Source organism: Myxocyprinus asiaticus, chromosome 26 (assembly GCF_019703515.2).
Source record: "Myxocyprinus asiaticus isolate MX2 ecotype Aquarium Trade chromosome 26, UBuf_Myxa_2, whole genome shotgun sequence".
Lineage (NCBI taxonomy): Eukaryota > Metazoa > Chordata > Actinopteri > Cypriniformes > Catostomidae > Myxocyprinus > Myxocyprinus asiaticus.
In genome coordinates, this window is record NC_059369.1 from 35,640,241 (window position 1) to 35,659,225 (window position 18,985).

General features: G+C 41.4%; 1 protein-coding gene across 1 annotated transcript; it reads right to left on the minus strand.

Annotated features, from left to right (window-relative positions):
* Nucleotides 1–2,670: 2,670 nt before the first annotated feature.
* smtla (somatolactin alpha) lies at nucleotides 2,671–11,487 on the minus strand. Its single transcript, XM_051657518.1, has 5 exons — nucleotides 11,472–11,487; nucleotides 10,938–11,128; nucleotides 9,497–9,610; nucleotides 3,169–3,348; nucleotides 2,671–3,061 (listed from the first exon to the last, which is right to left on the minus strand). Exons 1-5 carry the CDS (start codon nucleotides 11,485–11,487, stop codon nucleotides 2,855–2,857), a joined length of 708 nt encoding a protein of 235 aa, XP_051513478.1. The 3' UTR covers nucleotides 2,671–2,854.
* Between the last annotated feature and the right edge of the window lie 7,498 nt (nucleotides 11,488–18,985).

The window sequence follows — 18,985 nt, forward strand, 5'->3', positions numbered from 1 at the left end:
ACTGACACATTTGCTGTTTAGTAGACTTTATGTATCTGTCTGTTCATTTGTTGATATTTCTTTAAGCGCCTTTATTATGTTACCGTATATTAGTAAAATTTACTTTCATTTAGTGATTGTTCACTTACTCTGCTTCTCTTTATCTCCCTCTACAGTATATAACAAGAAGAAAGAGCTAAAAAGGGCACACATGATGGAATTTGTTTCTCACGATCTTAAAAACCTTTTAATAGGCTTTTGCCTAAATGTTTGAAATTTGTTTTGTGCACAAATTATGTCTGCATATGAGGGGTCATGGCCTGCATCTTTGCAAAACTAAAATTATAATATTATTATATTAGAATTCCAGAATTCCAGAAATGTACTCGTAAATGGATATTTTAGACTATTTATTAAAAATGAAATACTTTTTGAAAGATGCAAGGACATATTCTGTCTTTTCATCTCTCATCTATCTTGCTTGCAATTGTGTTAAAAGCAAGATTTTTTTTTTTTTTTTTTTTATGTTTCACAAATGTATTCGTACATGGATCTTTTATACTATTTACTAAAAATGCAAGGCCAGAGACTATAATGCTGAATAATGACTGTGACATTGCTTCTCTAGATCCTGCCTCAAAAGCCTTTTTATTATTATTATTATTAATTATTTGACAAAATCTAAGTTTCATTGCCATCAAAAACTAGTCATAAACTTGTACACTCAGCGATTTAACGCTTGAGCTATTTTAAAGAAATTTCTACATGTTATCAAACTTCAAGCCTATGACAAAATATTTATCACTTATGGAATGAATAAATCTAACAGACTGTATGCAAATGCTGTGAAAAGAAGAAAATATGGGCTAACAGTATATTCCCAAGACAAGGATTATAAGGACGATGTGAGTCTTGCTTTTGCTCCAAGATGTCCCTCCCCTGTGATTGTTTTCTTTAATAACACACTGCTAGTGCTACTGTTGCCATCGTGATGGCCATGGGTTTCAGACAGATCTTGAGAGTACCATAACCTAATTAACATTTTAACAGGCCTGTTCATTTGTCTTTCCTACCCTCTGGTCGTATTTACAACAATCTATTAACACTGCAAAAGGACAAAACGTAGCAAAGGAAGAAACCAAACTATTAAGCAGTGATTCACAAACTTTAGTCAAATATTGGTCTCATCACGTCTAGATGGAAAATTACCACCAGATAATTCTGTTGAAAAAAAAAAAAAAAAACATGTTCAGCAAAGACAGACAGACAGACAGATAGAGAGATAGATAGATAGAATATGCCTTTTTTAAATTTAACCAGGTAAGGATAGTCTGATAAAGGAATAAGTGTGATAACATTGCTTGTCTCTGTCAGACATGCGCAAATACACAGGCTCATTGTGGTATGATTTAGAGGCACACTTTACATAAATCCACTATTTGTCAGGACGCCGGTTTGGTCAGGTTAGTTGTTAGTCTTGTTAGTCCGCCCACGCGCTTCGGCTTGTGTTGTTTGTGTTCGTTCGCCATGTGCTTCTGCACGTGTTGTTCTGTTGTGTTTGCCATGCGTTCAACTGTCAGTGTCGCCCCGCCCTCTTGTTACCCTGTTAGTTCATTATTACTCTCACGTGTTACCCCTCATTAGCTTCCCTTTATATTGTCCCATGCCAGATGCGTGTTTATGCGTCTTGCCATTCACATCTTGCTTTTCATCTTGCCGGTCCTGGTAATCTAGTTATCTAGTCAAGTTTTTTTTTTTCTTCTCTCTCTCTCCCTTCCTCCTTTCTTCTCTCCTTCTTTCTTTCTCTCTCCCCTCTTTCAGTTTTGATTTTGCTTTGGATTCCAAGTTATTTCTATTTTGCTTTTCTTTTCCTATGTCTTGAGTCCTGCTTGGGGGGTGCCCCCCCCCCCCCAAAAAAAGTTTTGTCTCTTTTCTTTTCTCTCTCTCCCTGTCTCCTGGATAGTACTTATCTTCCTGCCACCTCCGGCTTCCCCACTGCCTTCTCACTGCCCGTTGCTCCCCCTGTCTCATTTGCCATCATCCTTGACCTCCTGTGCAGACTGCTTTTGGCTGGACGTTACCGTTCCATGGACTTTGTCTTTGCTACCTGTGACCGTCATTGACTGTGGACCTTATCCTGTCTAGCCCTCACTTCTGTTTGTTACCCCTTGAACTCCCGTTTTCCCAATAAACTGTGTATTACCCTGCAAATTGAATCTTTCTGAACCCTGACACTATTGAACTGTATGTTACTCGTATCATTCTATAAGCCAATAGTCGTATTTTTAAAGGCTTCAGAATCTCTCATGTACATTTTCATTATGTTCATTCTCAAAGTAGAGCTTTATTCTCCTAAAGCAAATCCCTCAGAAATATCTGCTTTGTGGCTGCAATAGCATTTTTCTGTACCAGAAGCTTTATATTTAACTAATTCAAAGGTATAGCCATCTCTGCTTTAAGAACAAAAACATGTCTGCAACACACCAGAGACCTGGAGAGACATTGAAAGACTACTATGTATAGCATACAAACTCAAGTTAGAAAGAAAAGTAAAGATATCAGTTGTGCAGTATGCAGACTGTGTAAAAGCAGTGTGCAAACCATCACTCAACCCGGACTCATTTGAAACACTGCCAGAATTCTCCTATTCCCCTTCAATTTACAAAATAAATAGAAAGCCAAAGCAACAAGTTGACTGCACATCCCACTCAGGGTCTTATTTAATGTTTTTACACCAGGGTCAAACATCTAAAGGAGTTAACATTAAGAATTAAAAAAGCCACATTAATTATAGATGCTCTTTAGATTTATACAGGTATATGGAATTGATATTCTAATCCTAAATGAAGCTATTTTTAAATTGCTGGGTTACTGTTTAGTGGAAAAGACAACTGAGCTTGTCGCTCTGACGGCATTTGAGGAGCTTTAGGAAGGTCTCTATTTTGTGGGCATCCTTTTTGAAGCAAGTAAGTAGGTTGTAGTCCCTAAGAACAGACTCCAGCACCTCTGGGGTCTGTCCATCATATGGGTTCAAGGCCTGCTCATGTATGTTGGAGGATGTCATTACCCCTTCATCCAGCATCTGAGGAGATAAGCAATGGTTGAAATAATGTACATAAGCATGTATGCCTGTATATCTCAGAAGGCACTAATGTTGTAGTGTGATATACTGGATTAATATTGAATTACCTTGCGGATGAGCACCACCACTCCCTGCTCAAGGCTGAGCAGTTTATCATACAACCACTTGGTCTTGTTTAGGAGCGCATCAGGGGCATCGTCATAACGATCAAGAGTAGTTTGCAGATAGACCAGCGGTTCAATCCAGGACTGCACCAGTATCAGAACAGAGTGAAGGAGCCACTTATCCTGCATAAAACACACCACTGATGTCAAAGGGGTTATATCATGAAAAAAATACTGATCTTTTGAAATGAAAGTGTTTGATGTGTTAAAAATATACTGGAACACTCAGAAGTCAAAACTTTATCCCCAGTCCAAAAATATTTTTTTGAAACTAAGCTGCAAAATGGCGCATTCGGAACTTCTTCAGCTTTCTAACATCAAAAACTCAAATACATGAACTCTTTCCATCAAGAAAAAAAAAAAAAAATCATATTTTCCATGAGATCATTGCTTATAATATCGTCATGGTTACTGGTGCAACCTCCGTTCCCTGATGGAGGGAACGAGACGTTGGTGTCGATGTAGTGACACTAGGGGTCACTCTTGGGAGCCCAAGACACATCTGGTCTTTGATAAAAGGCCAATGAAAATTGGTGAGTGGTATTTGCATGCCACTCCTACGGGTATAAAAGGAGCTGGTATGCAACCACTCATTCAGGTTTTACGCTGAGGAGCCGATATAAGGTCCGGCCATTTCAGCAGGTAGTTCAGCATTGTGGCAGGAGGGACCAATGTCTCGTTCCCTCCATCAGGGAATGAAGGTTACACCAGTAACCATGACGTTCCCTATCTATCACTCACTCGACGTTGGTGTCGATGTAGTGACACTAGGGGTCCCTATACAAAACGCCACAAGGCTGAACGGTGTTATGTGAACTGGCGGTGTGTGGTGGGCAGACTTGCTGTGTGCCTCATAGCCAGCACACCAGGTCGACACGTAACCTCCCCAACACAGTTATGAGTGTTGAACATCCCTTTTTGGGGACAAGTCGACTACCCAGAGATAGAGACAGGCTTAACCAAGTCATGGCATCTTTTCCCCTTCTCTTTTTCCACTCCCTAAAAAAGAAGGGGAATTATCTGACTGGGCCACCAGGTCTAGTCGAGGGGTGTCCCTTCCAAGGGGAGGACACCACGGAGACCACACCTCGCCCCAAGAGGGGGGGGGGGATATTTAAGTGGAAGAATACGTCACATGGTCTTTCCAACCATGTGGAGAGCCTTCGAGGTAGATCCTGCCCAATGGGGGAGGAGTTACTACAAACATGGAGACTGGGGCAGAGGGGCTCTGCCCAAGGAAGACGCAGTTTGCCAGCAGGGAAACGAATTAGCAGAAGATATAGATCGCATGGGGTTAGCCTTACAGGGAACCGCCACATGCGGAGCACCTACCCCAGAACCGGGCTCTAAGTTAGCGCGTGTACTGGGCCGGCAGCGAGTCTCTCCGAAAACTCGACTGCCACAGGGCTCGGAGGAAGTCAACCAGCGAACAACTTTTGTGAACACTACTGGGAATTAACGGCGCACGTCTTCAGCTCAAAAGGAGGTGGAAGGCGCTATGTGCAAGTGATACACCCGGCCGGCTATCCTGGGCTTATCCGCTTGTGTTGCGTGCCACTACCTGGGACGAAACCGGTTCCACCCGGAGGTAGTAGAACCTTGCAAAGGTGTTGGGTGTTGCCCAGCCTGCTGCTCTGCAAATGTCTGTTAGAGAGGCACCTCCGGCCAGGGCCCAAGAAGCCGCTACACCACGGGTAGAATGGGCTCGTAGCCCTACCGGAGGCGGCATGTTTTGGGCGAGATATGCCATAGTTATGGCGTCAACGAGCCAATGGGCGATCCTCTGCTTGGAGACAGCGCTTCCTTTCCGCTGTGCACCAAAAGCATACAAAGAGCTTCTCAGAGATTCTAAAGCTCTGTGAGTGATCCAAATAGATGCGTAAAGCGTGCACCGGACACAGCGACGACAGGGCTGGGTCTGCCTCCTCCTGGGGCAGCACTTGCAGGTTCACCACCTAGTCCCTAAAGGGGTGGTGGAAACCTTGGGCACATAGCCCGGTCAGGGTCTCAGGATCACATGAGAGTAACCTGGACCGAACTCCAGGCATGTTTCACTGACAGAGAATGCTTGCAGGTCACCTACCCTCTTGATGGAAGTCAGCGCATTCAGGAGGGCAGTCTTCAAGGAGAGTGCCTTAAGCTCAGCTGACTGCAAAGGCTCAAAGGGGGCTCTCTGTAGACCCTGAAGAACTACAGCAGTCCGATGAGGGAACGAGGCATGGCCTGGAGGGATTCAGCCTCCTGGTGCCTCTTAGGAACCTGATGATCAGGTCATGCTTCCCTAAGGACTTACCGTCGACTGCGTAGTGGTGTGCTGCTATGGCAGCAACGTACACCTTCAAGGTGGAAGGGGACAGCCTCCCTTCCAACCTCTCTTGCAGGAAGGAAAGCACTGATCTGACTGTGCATCTCTGGGGGTCTTTCCGACGGGAAGAACACCACTTAGCGAACAGATGCCACTTAAAAGGCATACAGGCGCCTCATAGAGGGAGCCCTAGCCTGAGTGAACGTGTCTACCATCGCAGGTGGGAGAAAGCTTAGGTCTTCCGCGTCCCTTCCAGGGGCCAGACATGGAGATTCCAGAGGTCTGGGCGCGGGTGCCGGATGGTGCCCCTTCACTGAGAAAGAAGGTCCTTCCTCAGGGGAATTTGCCAGGGGGGGGGCTGTCACGAGGAGCGTGAGGTCCAAGAACCACGTCTGGGTGGGCCAGTAGGGTGCTACCAGGATGACCTGCTCCTCGTCCTCCCTGACCTTGCACAGGGTCTGTGCAAGTAGGCTCACTGGGGGAAACGCATATTTGCGAATGCCAGGGGGTCAGCTGTGTGCCAGCATATCTATGCCGAGGGGAGCCTCGGTGAGGGCGTAGCAGAGCAGGCAGTGGGAGGATTCTTGGGAGGCGAACAGGTGCACCTGTGCCTGTCGAATCAACTCCAAATCAGCTGGACCACCTGAAGATTGAGTCTCCACTCTCCCCTGAGGGTAACCTGTTGTGACGGCGCGTCTGCTGTAGTGTTGAGGTCAATAAGATTTCGAACTCGCCGTGAGACAAGCCGGCGGACTCACCCGGAAGCCCGATCGGGGCAGACGAGCGTGCTGGGGAATGGGAGGTCCGTTGGGGGATACCCAGCAGAGGCGGTCCCATTGGGGTCCCCAAATCGCCCCCAGTGCTAGCCGCGCTGGCCTCAAACCCGTGGGTAAAAGGACCGAGGCGGGAGCCTCTGTGGTGGCTCGCTTTCTTACGAAGGCGAGCCGCGACCGCAACGTTGCCACGGACATATTCTCGCAATGAGAACATGACCATCCACGAACGCTGTCTCCGCGTGAGCAGTGCCCAGACACGAAAGACAGTGATCTTGACCGTTAGAAGGCGAGAGATAACAAGCACAACCAGGAATAACACACAATCGTAAAAGCATCTTTAAAAAGACGCGTCTTTAAAAAGACGTTCCGTGTGTGCACTCTTTTAGAGGGGAAAAATGCTCTTTCAGAAAATATGCTGTCTAGTTTTTCTGCCGAAGCGCCCAGGGGCGTTCTCTGCAGTGCACCAGTGCAGAGGAGGGAGAAGCCGCTGAAATGCGCTGTCAGATCCAACAGAGGTGAATGAACAGTAGTATTCAGCTCAATGAGCATGACCGTTCGGCTCCGAAGAGAAAATCTGAATGAGTGGTTGCATACCAGCTCCTTTTATACCCGTATGTCCGGGGGAGTGGCATGCAAATACCACTCGCCAATTTTCATTGGCCTTTTATCAAAGACCAGAGGTGTCTCGGGCTCCCAAGAGTGACCCCTAGTGTCACTACATCGACACCAATGTCGAGTGAGTGACAGATAGGGAACTTACGTTTTATTTTGAGGGAATTTTATCTAATATTATATTCGATCTAATATTTAATTTATATAAAATAAAATTAATGTTGCAAATTTATGTAGCTAATGCACATCCTGGAAATTGTCACATTTTGAGACAAAATACTTATTTGTCATTTTGTTTAAGGTGATTATATACACTACTGGTCAAAAGTTTTGAAACACTTGACTGAAATGTTTCTCGTGATCTTAAAAATCTTTTGATCTGAAGGCGTATGCTTAAATGTTTGAAATTAATTTTGTAGACAAAAATATAATTGTGCCACCATATTAATTTATTTCATTATAAAACTAAAATTTAATTAAAAAAAAAAAATAAAAAAAAGTTTTTGAAATTGATGACTTGGACCAAATAATAAAGAAAAGCAGCCAATAAGTGCCCAACATAGATGGGAACTTCTACAATACTGTTTAAAAAGCATCCCAGGGTGATACCTCAAGAAGTTGGTTGAGAAAATGTCAAGAGTACATGTCTGCAAATTCTAGGCAAAGGGTGACTACTTTGAAGATGCTAAAATATAACACAGTTTTGATTTATTTTGGATTTTGTTTAGTCACAACATAATTCCCATAGTTCCATTTATGTTATTCCATAGTTTTGATGACTTTACTATTATTCTAAAATATATATATATATATATATATATATATATATAAAATAAAAAGAATGAGTAAGTGTTTCAAAACATTTGACCGGTAGTGTGGGTGTATATATATATATATATATATATATATATATATATATATATATATATATATATATATATATATATATATATAATATTGGATGAGGGAATAGATTTGTTATGAAGAATGTTCAGAGTGGGCTCACACTGACTGATCTAATCACAATGGAGATTAATTTGCTAATAGAATACTTAAGATGTTTTGAAATGCCAAATGTGATTGAAATAAACAAGAAATTATGCACACTTTTTCTGAAATGGTAATTTTGAAAAAGCATCATCTTAATTTGTTTCTCAAAAAAGCATCTTGCTGTCTTAAATGTATTTGCATAAGTTGACAAATTGTGCCCTATAACTATTGCCACGGTATCTACACTATATCAAAATAACCCCCCTGGGGGTGTTTTACCCCAAGTGAGGAAGCCTTTTACCCCAGGTGTGAGTAAATGATCAGATCATTTTTAGTTTTGGGTGAACTAAACCTTTAAAGTGTGCCTTTAGCCTTGTTGTACCCTATACATATGGATTAGTTTTAAACTATTTTTTAGAAAATATTAAATTAATTTAAGTTAATGCTTACTCTCAGTAATTGCCCTGTTATTGGACACTTTCATTCATGGATTAAATTAATCCTGGCTTATTGTGCATAGTGACTTTCTACAATGGCATTGGTAACTGAAAACTACTGCGTTTGAATGATACAGCATCCAGACCACTAGGTGTCAGTGTAACCCAATGTAAGCCATTTTGACTACTGAGTGCACCTTTAAGTTCAGACCCACTGTCCATTATAATAAACATGAAAGTAAAATAAAAGTATATAAAATACAAATTATAAAATATGACATACTCTATATACATTATACAGTATACAGTGTATACAGAATATCATAGATCATATATGATAATTCCATCCACAGACTCCAAACTCTAAACTCAAACTCAATACACTCTGAAGAGTCAAGACTACAGCCTCTATAAATCAACAAAAAACTCTGGTGAAGGTGGGATTACAGGAGATAATCCATTTTCAATGTTTTTGCAACATTTTTGCAGTATACTTTCAAATACATTTTCAGGCACTGTATACTATCTAAATCAAATTTAAAGTTGTGTCTATTTTGGCTGCGTACAATGGTGGTGTGACAAGACTTATTAACTATCGTGAGAAACTACAGCACTATATTGTGAATGTTAAACTCTCTTTCAGCAGGTGGGGAAAAAATTATTTTAAAAAAGAAAACTGCTCCTTTGGCGGTGGAGGCAATTTGTTTTAAGAAAGGTTAATCTCTCAATTGAAAGAGCTCTCACACAGCAGTCCAAAAGACGAACAAGGCAATCTGTTGTTGCAGTCTTCCACACAATAACTGGTGAGCTAATTTGTTAGCTGTAATACTGTACATAGCTAACTTGTACTGACATGCTTCAAATGCATGGGTGACTTTAAATCAAATTATATGTTAGTCATAAATGAAGCACTGCTGCCACACAATCCACATAACTTTCTAATGTTCAAAAAAGGTGACCAAGTTCATTTGAAAGAGAGAAAATTCTAAATAAAGAAATAGACATGACACTTAGCAAACAAGCTAAATCTGCTGTGTGTGGCTAAAATCTCTCAAGTCTCTACAGAGCGTCTCACCCAGCAATGCAACCTTGCAAACTTTCAATTTATAATAATAAACAGAAAACACTTAGAAAACACCATCACATCTCACCGATATCTGCTGAATCTCACTCTTAGAGCCTGGTATCGGGAAGGGCTTGCTGTGGCATATGTTTCCTCCCTGATTTCTCAAAGCACGCAGAGAGTTGGGGACAAACATATCCTCCTTTAAAACACACAGGTCACAAACTTTGGTCAACAAGATGTGAGAACACACTGAGCAGTTGTAGCTATTCACAGGGTTGGCTCTAGGTTCAGTGAAAACTTAAAGGAATAGTTCACGCAAAAATGAAAATTTGCTGATAATTTACTCACCCTCAGGCCATCCAAGATGTATCTGAGTTTTTATCTTCATCAAAACAGAATTTAAGACTTTTAGGATTTCATTTCAGGCCTCCTCTTCTAAACAATGCAAGTGAATGTCCTCCATTTTTTGATGGACCAAAATGAGAGGGATGAAGTAAGCTCGTTGGTAAGGTCACGCCTCACGTGAAGGAGTTTGATGCACACTACATATGCATTTTGAACTGTCAAAAAATGGAGTCCATTCACTTGCATTGTTTAGAGGAGGGGACCTGAAATGAAATCCTAAAAGTCTTAAATTCTGTTTTGATGAAGAAAGAAACTCAGATACATCTGAGGGTGAGTAAATTATCAGCACATTTTCATTTTTGGGTGAACTATTCCTTCAACATGCAGAGCAATATGCAATGTATGAGGAAGATATGTGTAGCTGAATTCTGAAAATATCGATGAAGAACACCCCCAGCAGGTGGCCATTAGCCCCTAGTTAGTAGCCCCCAGGTGATTTGAGGTTTCAGAACTGTAATGAATGAATTGTAATGAATGAATTCATTACAGTATATCCAGAAATGACCTACATTATGTATCTCACTCCAGGGAGTAGAAAAGCATTCATGAAAGACTCTTCATGTTTTCCCAATGTGAAGAGAAAATTCACCTAAGAATCTCATAGTGAAATAGTCAAACAGGACTGATAGGCATCTCATGTTTATAATGAGTCTGATTATTAATTAAGATTATAGTCTCATTAATTCAAAGTCATGTGCACAGCCGTAATAATGAGGAAAGGTTGATTAAATCAGACTAGAATAATGACATTAAATGAAAGAAAACTCAGTCTGGCTAATAAAATCTCAGTTGATGAGATTAAATGAAACTGCTTATCTGATTCATGAAATGTTTTTTGTTTTTATATTAAAAACAAAGTAATGAATTGCATACATTATGTAGAGATTTAACCGCATTTCACCCCCATGATATACTGTATGTATATATCAAGACTACATATACATGCAAAAATAAAAACGTTTTAAGCTGAAATTAATTATTTCATATGTTGGTGCGCTACACAGTGAATATGTAATGAATACTTTCAATAGGAATGTTAAAAGAAATACATTCTGTATCATGTTAGAGATCAGTAGATTTTGAGTGGCAAAGTGTTTGAGTGACAGAGATGGAGTACTCACAAAAAGAGTACAGGTCTCTTCAGAGATGCTATAGATGAGTTCTGCATGTTGGATGACACGATCTAAAAGTTTCTCTTGAGAGATGGAAGTACAGCGGGTGAGTGATCCAGTCTCATCTTTGCAGTCCAGTGGAACAGCGTGAGAACCCCAGCAAAGCCACAGTGACACAAAACACACCCAGGCCTGCCAAACTGATCATACACACACATGTGAGAATATTAGTCAGACGCAGAGTACTTCAAAATGTTTAATTTGGTTTAAAATAAATAAAGAAATAATAAAATAAAATAAAAAATCAATAACTTTGAAAGACCTTGGTAATGTATTTTTTTTTTTCTTTTTTCTATAAATGTCACATATGTATTATTATTATTTTTCAATCTGCCATCTAAAAGCAACCACTATATTCTTTACAACGCTGTATATATATATATATATATATATATATATATATATATATTTATTTATTTATTTATTTATTTATTTTTTCAAAGACATAGCCATGGTTTGATTTCCTTGCGAAAGCATATATACCTTTGACTCTGTTCATTTTGTATTGTTTTTTTTCTAGGGATACTTGCCTACATCAGAGGCACACACTGTGTTTATATACTGTAGTAGCATGCTGTGAATATGGTCAGAGATGCATAGATTCATAAGACTCACCTGGTTGAGTGTATGAGGGGATGTGCCCTTCTCTTCTGACTCTTTCATATGCAGGCCTTTAACCTGAGATGTGACAGATACCCTTGAGGATATGAAAATACAGATGAAGGGATGAGTACAACTAATAATGCACTATTTTTTTTTTTTTTTTTTTTTTTTCAGTGTTGGGGAGGCTACTTTGAAACTAGTTACTTCCCAGCACTGGCTTCTATGATACTCTGTCAGGGGACCCCTGCCCATAACATCTTCTCAAACGCATTATACTTTAGTGTCTGTTTTTGTCTTGAATCTCTCTCATATGGAGTTATGTTCTGTTATATCCAAATATATTGCATGTTTTACATGATTATTGTCTCTTGAAAGCATTTTATTTCCCATAGAGATAAAGGCCATCATGCAGTGGGTTCTGGTTGCTATCTGCATTGATAGGCTGAGGTGATTTGTCTCTGTGACAAGTGAAAGGCATTCTTCAAAGATGTTCTCTGTGAAGTTGCCATAGGCTGCAAGCCAAAAGAATCTCTCTCAGAATGTAATCCACATCGGGATACTGAAATAATGCCATTGCAGGTGGGCGGCGGACTTCATTAAATCCTGAATATTGCAATTTTCTTCCTGATTATGATGTGTCCTACATATTTGAGTCCCTGAATCACACAAATGTGGCTTAATCCAATTTGAGAATTAAAAGGGATGGTTTGAGTCTAAATTTCAGAATTAAGCCCACTTTGTTGGGCAGAACCATCAAACATTATTTTTCAGCTGTATCGCTGTGTTAGTTATTTATATAAATCAACCCATTCTATAAAAGCAGCTTGAAATATGTTACTTTCTGTGACCAATGCTTGAATGTTCTTAGAAAAGCTCTCAGTTTGAGCACAACTAGAAGCAACTGAAAGACAATTCCTTAGCAGCAAACAGGTGACTATGTTAACATGTTCAGTTTCTGCTCTTCCCTAAATTGACTTTAAATGGACTAAATTGATTACAAAATAATTTTTTAGTAACATCTTGTGTTTTCATCTCATTCTCCTTTAATTCAAACATTCAAACATTCACTTATCTTATGTAAACATCATGGCAAATCAAAGGGTCTGTTTCAGTGCTTGTAAGGAGAAACTGTAGCCTTTCAAAGACTCACATTTACGCAGGTCAGACGTCAGAAAGCCATTACTTATTCAAATGTATTGCTCAAGACACCTGCAGCCCAAAGTGTCTTAATCTCTTTCCAAGTGTCTTTTTTCATCTCATTAAAATGCAGCCTTTTGACTTAGCCAAAATCCGATATGCCACTGTGTGCTGACGTAAACACACTACATAAATGGTTAACGAAATGAATTAGTTGATCATACAGGCTTGCATACATACATATATTATGAATGACAATATAAAACAAATCAACCAAATTTACGAGATTGAACACACAGATACAATTATTTAGGAGATTCTACAGATTATGCTAATCCTAATAGTGGGTAAACGCCATGGACAACACATTGGCATTCATAAATATATATATTTAAATATATTTTCATATTTAGCTGTACTGTAAAAGAAAAAAAGGATTTAAAGGGATAGTTCACCCAAAAGTTACAATTCTGTCATCATGCATTCACTTTGTTCGGTCGTTCCAAACATGTATGACTTTATTCCTTCCATAGACCACAAAAGGAAATGTCAGGCATATCAGTCTCAGTCACCATTCACTTTCATTGCATCTATTTTCCATACAATAAAAGTGAAAAGTGACTGAGGCTGTCAGTCCCTAACATTCAGCCATCTCCTTTGTTTTCACAAAAGCAAGAACGTTATATAGGTTTGGAACAAATTTTCATTTTTGGGTGAATTTTCCCTTGTGAAAGTCCTCTTTAAAAACTAACAAAGCAAAGTAATGCTAGATAGGTAAATGCATTAATTCATTAATTCACCTCCACATGTTGTTGCAAAATGTTTAAAAACAAAGAAAGCACTCTAGGTAACAATGACTTAATAAAATGGCATGTCAAACAGAACTATCTGTTTACTACCTTTAAATGTTGAGGCTGCTGCCATAATGGTTCTTTGTGATGTCAGGACTGTCAAGTCAAAACTTTAAAAGAATTCTGAGTTTACAACTTATAATTTATATGTTAATTCCAACATGATGTGAACACCCCACAAGTCTAATGGACGTTGGAGATATTTGATTGTCCGCTGTTTAAAAAATGTAAAATAAAATAAAATAAATAAATAAATAAAAATCAGTTCAGTAAGAAAACTCTGATCTCAAAGCACTCTGATCTCATGAAAAATTGCGTGACTGTGGCAACATTTTTCAAAATTGAAAGTAAGTGGTTCATTATATTTATGGCTGCAGTGTTAAGTTAAAATTTCTCGCAAAAGGATTACGTTTTTAAGGTTAATGCTCTATGGAGTTTTAAATGAACAAAACCTACCTTCCTAAACTTTGTTTTACATTTTTCTAACTAACATCTAACCAATAGTGTCATAAAAAGCAAATGTGAGATGATAGAGCATTAACATTAAAAACCTGGTTCCCTATCTGTCACTCACTCGACGTTGGTGTCGATGTAGTGACACTAGGGGTCACTTTTGGGAGCCCGAGACACCTCTGGTCTTTGATAAAAGGCCAATGAAAATTGGCGAGTGGTATTTGCATGCCACTCCCCCGAACATACGGGTATAAAAGGAGCTGGTATGCAACCACTCATTCATATTTTCTCTTCGGAGCCGAACGGTCATGCTTATTGAGCTGAATACTACTGTTCATTCGCCTCAACTGGATCTGATGGCGCATTTCAGCGGCTTCTCCCTCCTCCGCACTGGTGCACTGCAGAGAACTCCCCTGGGCGTTTCGGCAAAAAAACTAGAGAGTATATTTTCTGAAAGAGCATTTTTCACCTCTAAAAGAGTATATATTTCTCTAAAAGAGCGCACACACGGAGCGTCTTTTTAAAGACGCGTCTTTTTAAAGATGCTTTTCCGATTGTGTGTTATTCCTGGTTGTGCTCGTTATCTCTCGCCTTCTAACGGTCACGATCACTGTCTTTCGTGTCTGGGCACTGCTCACGCGGAGACAGCGTTCGTGGATGGTCATGTTCTCATTGTGAGAATATGTCCATGGCAACGCTGCGGTCGCGGCTCGCCTTCGTAAGAAAACGAGCCACCCCAGAGGCTCCCGCCTCAGTCCTTTTACCCACGGGTTTGAGGCCAGCGCGGCTAGCACTGGGGGCGATTTGAGGACCCCAATGCAACTGCCTCCGCCGGGTATCCCCCCGCAGACCTCCCATTCCCCAGCACGCTCATCTGCCCCGATCGGGCTTCTGGGTGAGTCCGCCGGCTCATCTCACGGAGAGTTTGACTTCTTATTCTGAGCCTGCGAAAGTGATGAGCTCTCGAGCGCAGTATCGGAGAGCGTGCTCGTCCAGTCGGAAGCCTCAGCTGGGCTCCTCCCTTTGGGGTCGATCGCCCTGTCACAGGCTGACGCGGAGATGATGACATGCTTTCCCGGGCAGCTGCGAGCGTCGGTTAGAGTGGATTCACCTCTGTAGTTTTTCAGGGTCTACAGAGAGCCCACTTTGAGCTTTGCAGTCAGCCGAGCTTAAGGCACTCTCCTTGAAGACTGCCCTCCTGACTGTGCTCACTTCCATCAAGAGGGTAGGTGACCTGCAAGCGTTCTCTGTCAGCGAAACGTCCCTGGAGTTCGGCCCGGGCTATTCTCACGTGATCCTGAGACCCCGACCGGGCTATGTGCCCAAGGTTCCCACCACTCCTTTTAGGGACCAGGTGGTGAACCTGCAAGCACTGCCCCAGGAGGAGGCAGACCCAACCCTGTCATTGCTTTGTCCGGTGCGCGCTTTACGCATCTATTTGGATCGCACGCAGAACTTTAGAGTCTTTGAGCAGCTCTTTGTCTGCTTTGGTGCACAGCGGAAAGGAAGCGCTGAGGATCACCCACTGGCTCATTGACGCCATAACTATGGCATATCTCACCCAAAACATGCCATCCCCGGTAGGGCTACGAGCCCATTCTACCCGTGGTGTAGCGGCTTCTTGGGCCCTGGCCAGAGGTGCCTCTCTAACAGACATTTGCAGAGCAGCGGGCTGGGCAACACCCAACACCTTTGCAAGGTTCTACTACCTCCGGGTGGAACCGGTTTAGTCCCAGGTAGTGGCACGCAACACAAGCGGATAAGCCCGGGATAGCCGGCCGGATGTATTGCTTTCACATAGTGCCTTCCACCTCCTTTTTTTAGCTGAAGATGTGCGCTGTTAATTCCCAGTAGTGTTCACAAAAGTTGTTCCCTGGTTGACTTCCTCCGAGCCCTGTGGCAGTCGAGTTTTCGGAGAGACTCGCTGCCGGCCCAGTACACGCGCTAACTAAGAGCCCGGTTCTGGGGTAGGTGCTCCGCATGTGGCGGTTCCCTGTAAGGCTAACCGCATGCGATCTATATCTTCCGCTAATTAATTTCCCTGCTGGCAAACTGCGTCTTCCTTGGGCAGAGCCCCTCTGCCCCAGTCTCCATGTTGTAGTAACTCCTCCCCCATTGGGCAGGATCTACCTTGAAGGCTCTCCACATGGTTGGAAAGACCATGTGATGTATTCTTCCACTTAAATATCCCCCCCTCTCTTGGGGCGAGGTGTGGTCTCCGCGGTGTCCTCCCCTTGGGAGGGACACCCCCCGACTAGACCTGGCGGCCCAGTCGGATAATCCCCCTTCTTTTTTAGGGAGTGGAAAAAGAGAAGGGGAAAGAGGCCACGACTGGGTTAAGCCTGTCTCTATCTTTGGGTAGTCGACTTGTCCCCAAAAAGGGACGTTCGACACTCATAACTGTGTTGGGGGAGGTTACGTGTCGACCTGGTGTGCTGGCTATGAGGCACACAGCATGTCTGCCCACCGCACACCGCCAGTTCACGTCACACCGTTCAGCCTTGTGGCGTTTTGTATAGGGACCCCTAGTGTCACTACATCGACACCAACGTCGAGAGAGTGACAGATAGGGAACGTCATGGTTACTGGTGTAACCTCTGTTCCCTGATGGAGGGAACGAGACGTTGGTCCCTCCTTCCACAACGCTGATCTACCCGCTGAAATGGCCAGACCTTATATCGGCTCCTCAGCGTAAAACCTGAATGAGTGGTTGCATACCAGCTCCTTTTATACCCGTATGTTCGGGGAGTGGCATGCAAATACCACTCGCCAATTTTCATTGGCCTTTTATCAAAGACCAGAGGTGTCTCGGGCTCCCAAGAGTGACCCCTAGTGTCACTACATTGACACCAACATCTCGTTCCCTCCATCAGGGAACGGAGGTTACACCAGTAACCATGACGTTTTCTAGTTTTAAATAAAACCCACATCCATACCCTAAATTCTGAAAAATGCAATACCTAAAGCAACCAAGTCATTTTGTGGAGCTTCTGACACTTTTGGCTCACGTGAATTTTTCTCTGTGTTTTCAGGACACGTACCCCAGTCTTCTGCATTCAAAGTGCAACACTCTTATTAGTTGAGTTATTGCTTGTAAATGTAGTTAGTAATATAATTAGGCACTAAAATGTATCATCTTTCAAATCAGGTATTATAGTAAAAGTGTTTCATCATCGTAAGATATCATTGTGTTAGTAACAGAGTGAAAAATATTTATAAACTTTATTCTGCCATTTCACTCGTGCTTGTGTGAAGGTAAATAAAATGCATTGCTGTTGTTGCTCCTTGACTGTTTATTTCACCAGAAAACTGCTACAATATGTAGAATGAGGAATGTCAAATTAATTTAGCAAAAACGTAGTTATAGAAATGTGACTCTATGAGATCAATCAATGAATCAATCCTTTGTAACAATCCTTTTCACAGACTAATTTCAACCTGAGGTTCCTTAGCTATTTTCAGACTGTCAGTCCAAATTGTTTTTTTTTTTATTCATTTATTTTTTGTGTGTGTGTGTGCGTGTGTATCCTATCTGAAACCAAACTTCATGGTTGACTGTCCGCACTGTGTATCGCAACTGATCAGATCCAATTTGTGTGTCCAGTGGCTTCACAAAAATTTTCATTTTCTGGCATATCTGCATCTGCGTTGCTGTGGCAATAACGTTTCTTCAGTATGCTGTTGTGCGCTACATTCAGGAGCAGGTTTGGTTATTAGCAATAATTAATAATTATCAAAGATAATAATTAATTATTAAAATCAATAGAACATTGATTAGAATCAATGTTAGCTTTTTAATCCTTTAAATCAACAATCAAAGATAACCATCAATTATAAAATTCAAAAGAATATTATTTATTATCAAAAATAACCATTGATTATTAAAATCAATGAAACATTGATTAGAATTAACACTAGCTTATTGATCCTTCAAATTCAACAAAGATAATTATCAAAATCAATAGAATATTAATAAGGATTAATATCACCGGGGCACCACCCTGGAATCAGGGACTAATAACCAGACAGTATAACAGTCTCAATATTAGATTGTTCTCTTAGAAAAACCAACGTCCGGAGAACATCAGCGTTCAAAAGGAAACAATGAAGGCTTGAATCCGAGCACTGACATCCCCTGCCAGCCTTTGACACAGGTGTATGCAAAACAAACCAAAACACTTCTCTTTGAAACATAACAAAGTTTACTGATGCAGTAATATCAATTAATAATCAATAAAATGCAGTCAATAAACTTCCGACTTACAACTACAAACTAAACAGTGACATGATTAGATATGGTAACCAAAATAAGCCTATAACACATGAGAGGAAGGTATGTGTGTGTGTAAGGAGTGACGCACACAAAATGGCGGACGTGACTCTCATGGAGAGTATGTCATGCAAGATTTATGGCCAGAGAATATGGCCGCAAATGTGGGCAGAGAGAAGCCGGTTAATGGCGTCTGCCCATTTACCGTGTGTCTCTGCTTGTACGATAACTTAGGGACAAAGCTGAGCTTTATCATGAAGTTATCTACTAGCCAAATGTGTGTGCGGATATGTTTGTGAGGGGTCGCGTGTGTGTGTGTGTGTGGTTAGTACGAGAGAGAGAGAGAGAGAGAGAGTAAAGTAGTGGCACCGAAGCTGGTTTCGCAATCGTGGAAGAGAAAGCAGCTGTTAGTTTATCACTCAGAGACACGGTGAACATCTTGTAAACCGTCCCATGGTCTTTGGTTCTTTAATGAATAAACTCAGTGTGCCGGTCTCACCCGCGATGGCAGAAATACAAAACAGTCCAACGTGGTTGGACTACAACACAGCAAAATATAATTCGTATTATGTACGGCAAAGAAAGTTGCTGGAAGCAATGCCCAGAAGGATCTCAAGAGGTATTTCTACTCCCGATGACATCATGGTTGAGGGGCATGTGCCTAATCCAATAGGAGTTGAGAA

Excerpts from the sequence above, each read along its gene's own strand:
- smtla (XM_051657518.1), bottom strand. Across the intron at positions 9,611-10,937 it reads AAGAGACCTGTACTCTTTTT|GAGGATATGTTTGTCCCCAA; the intron begins GTGAGTACTCCA and ends TGTGTTTTAAAG. Across the intron at positions 3,062-3,168 it reads TGGTGGTGCTCATCCGCAAG|ATGCTGGATGAAGGGGTAAT; the intron begins GTAATTCAATAT and ends TTATCTCCTCAG.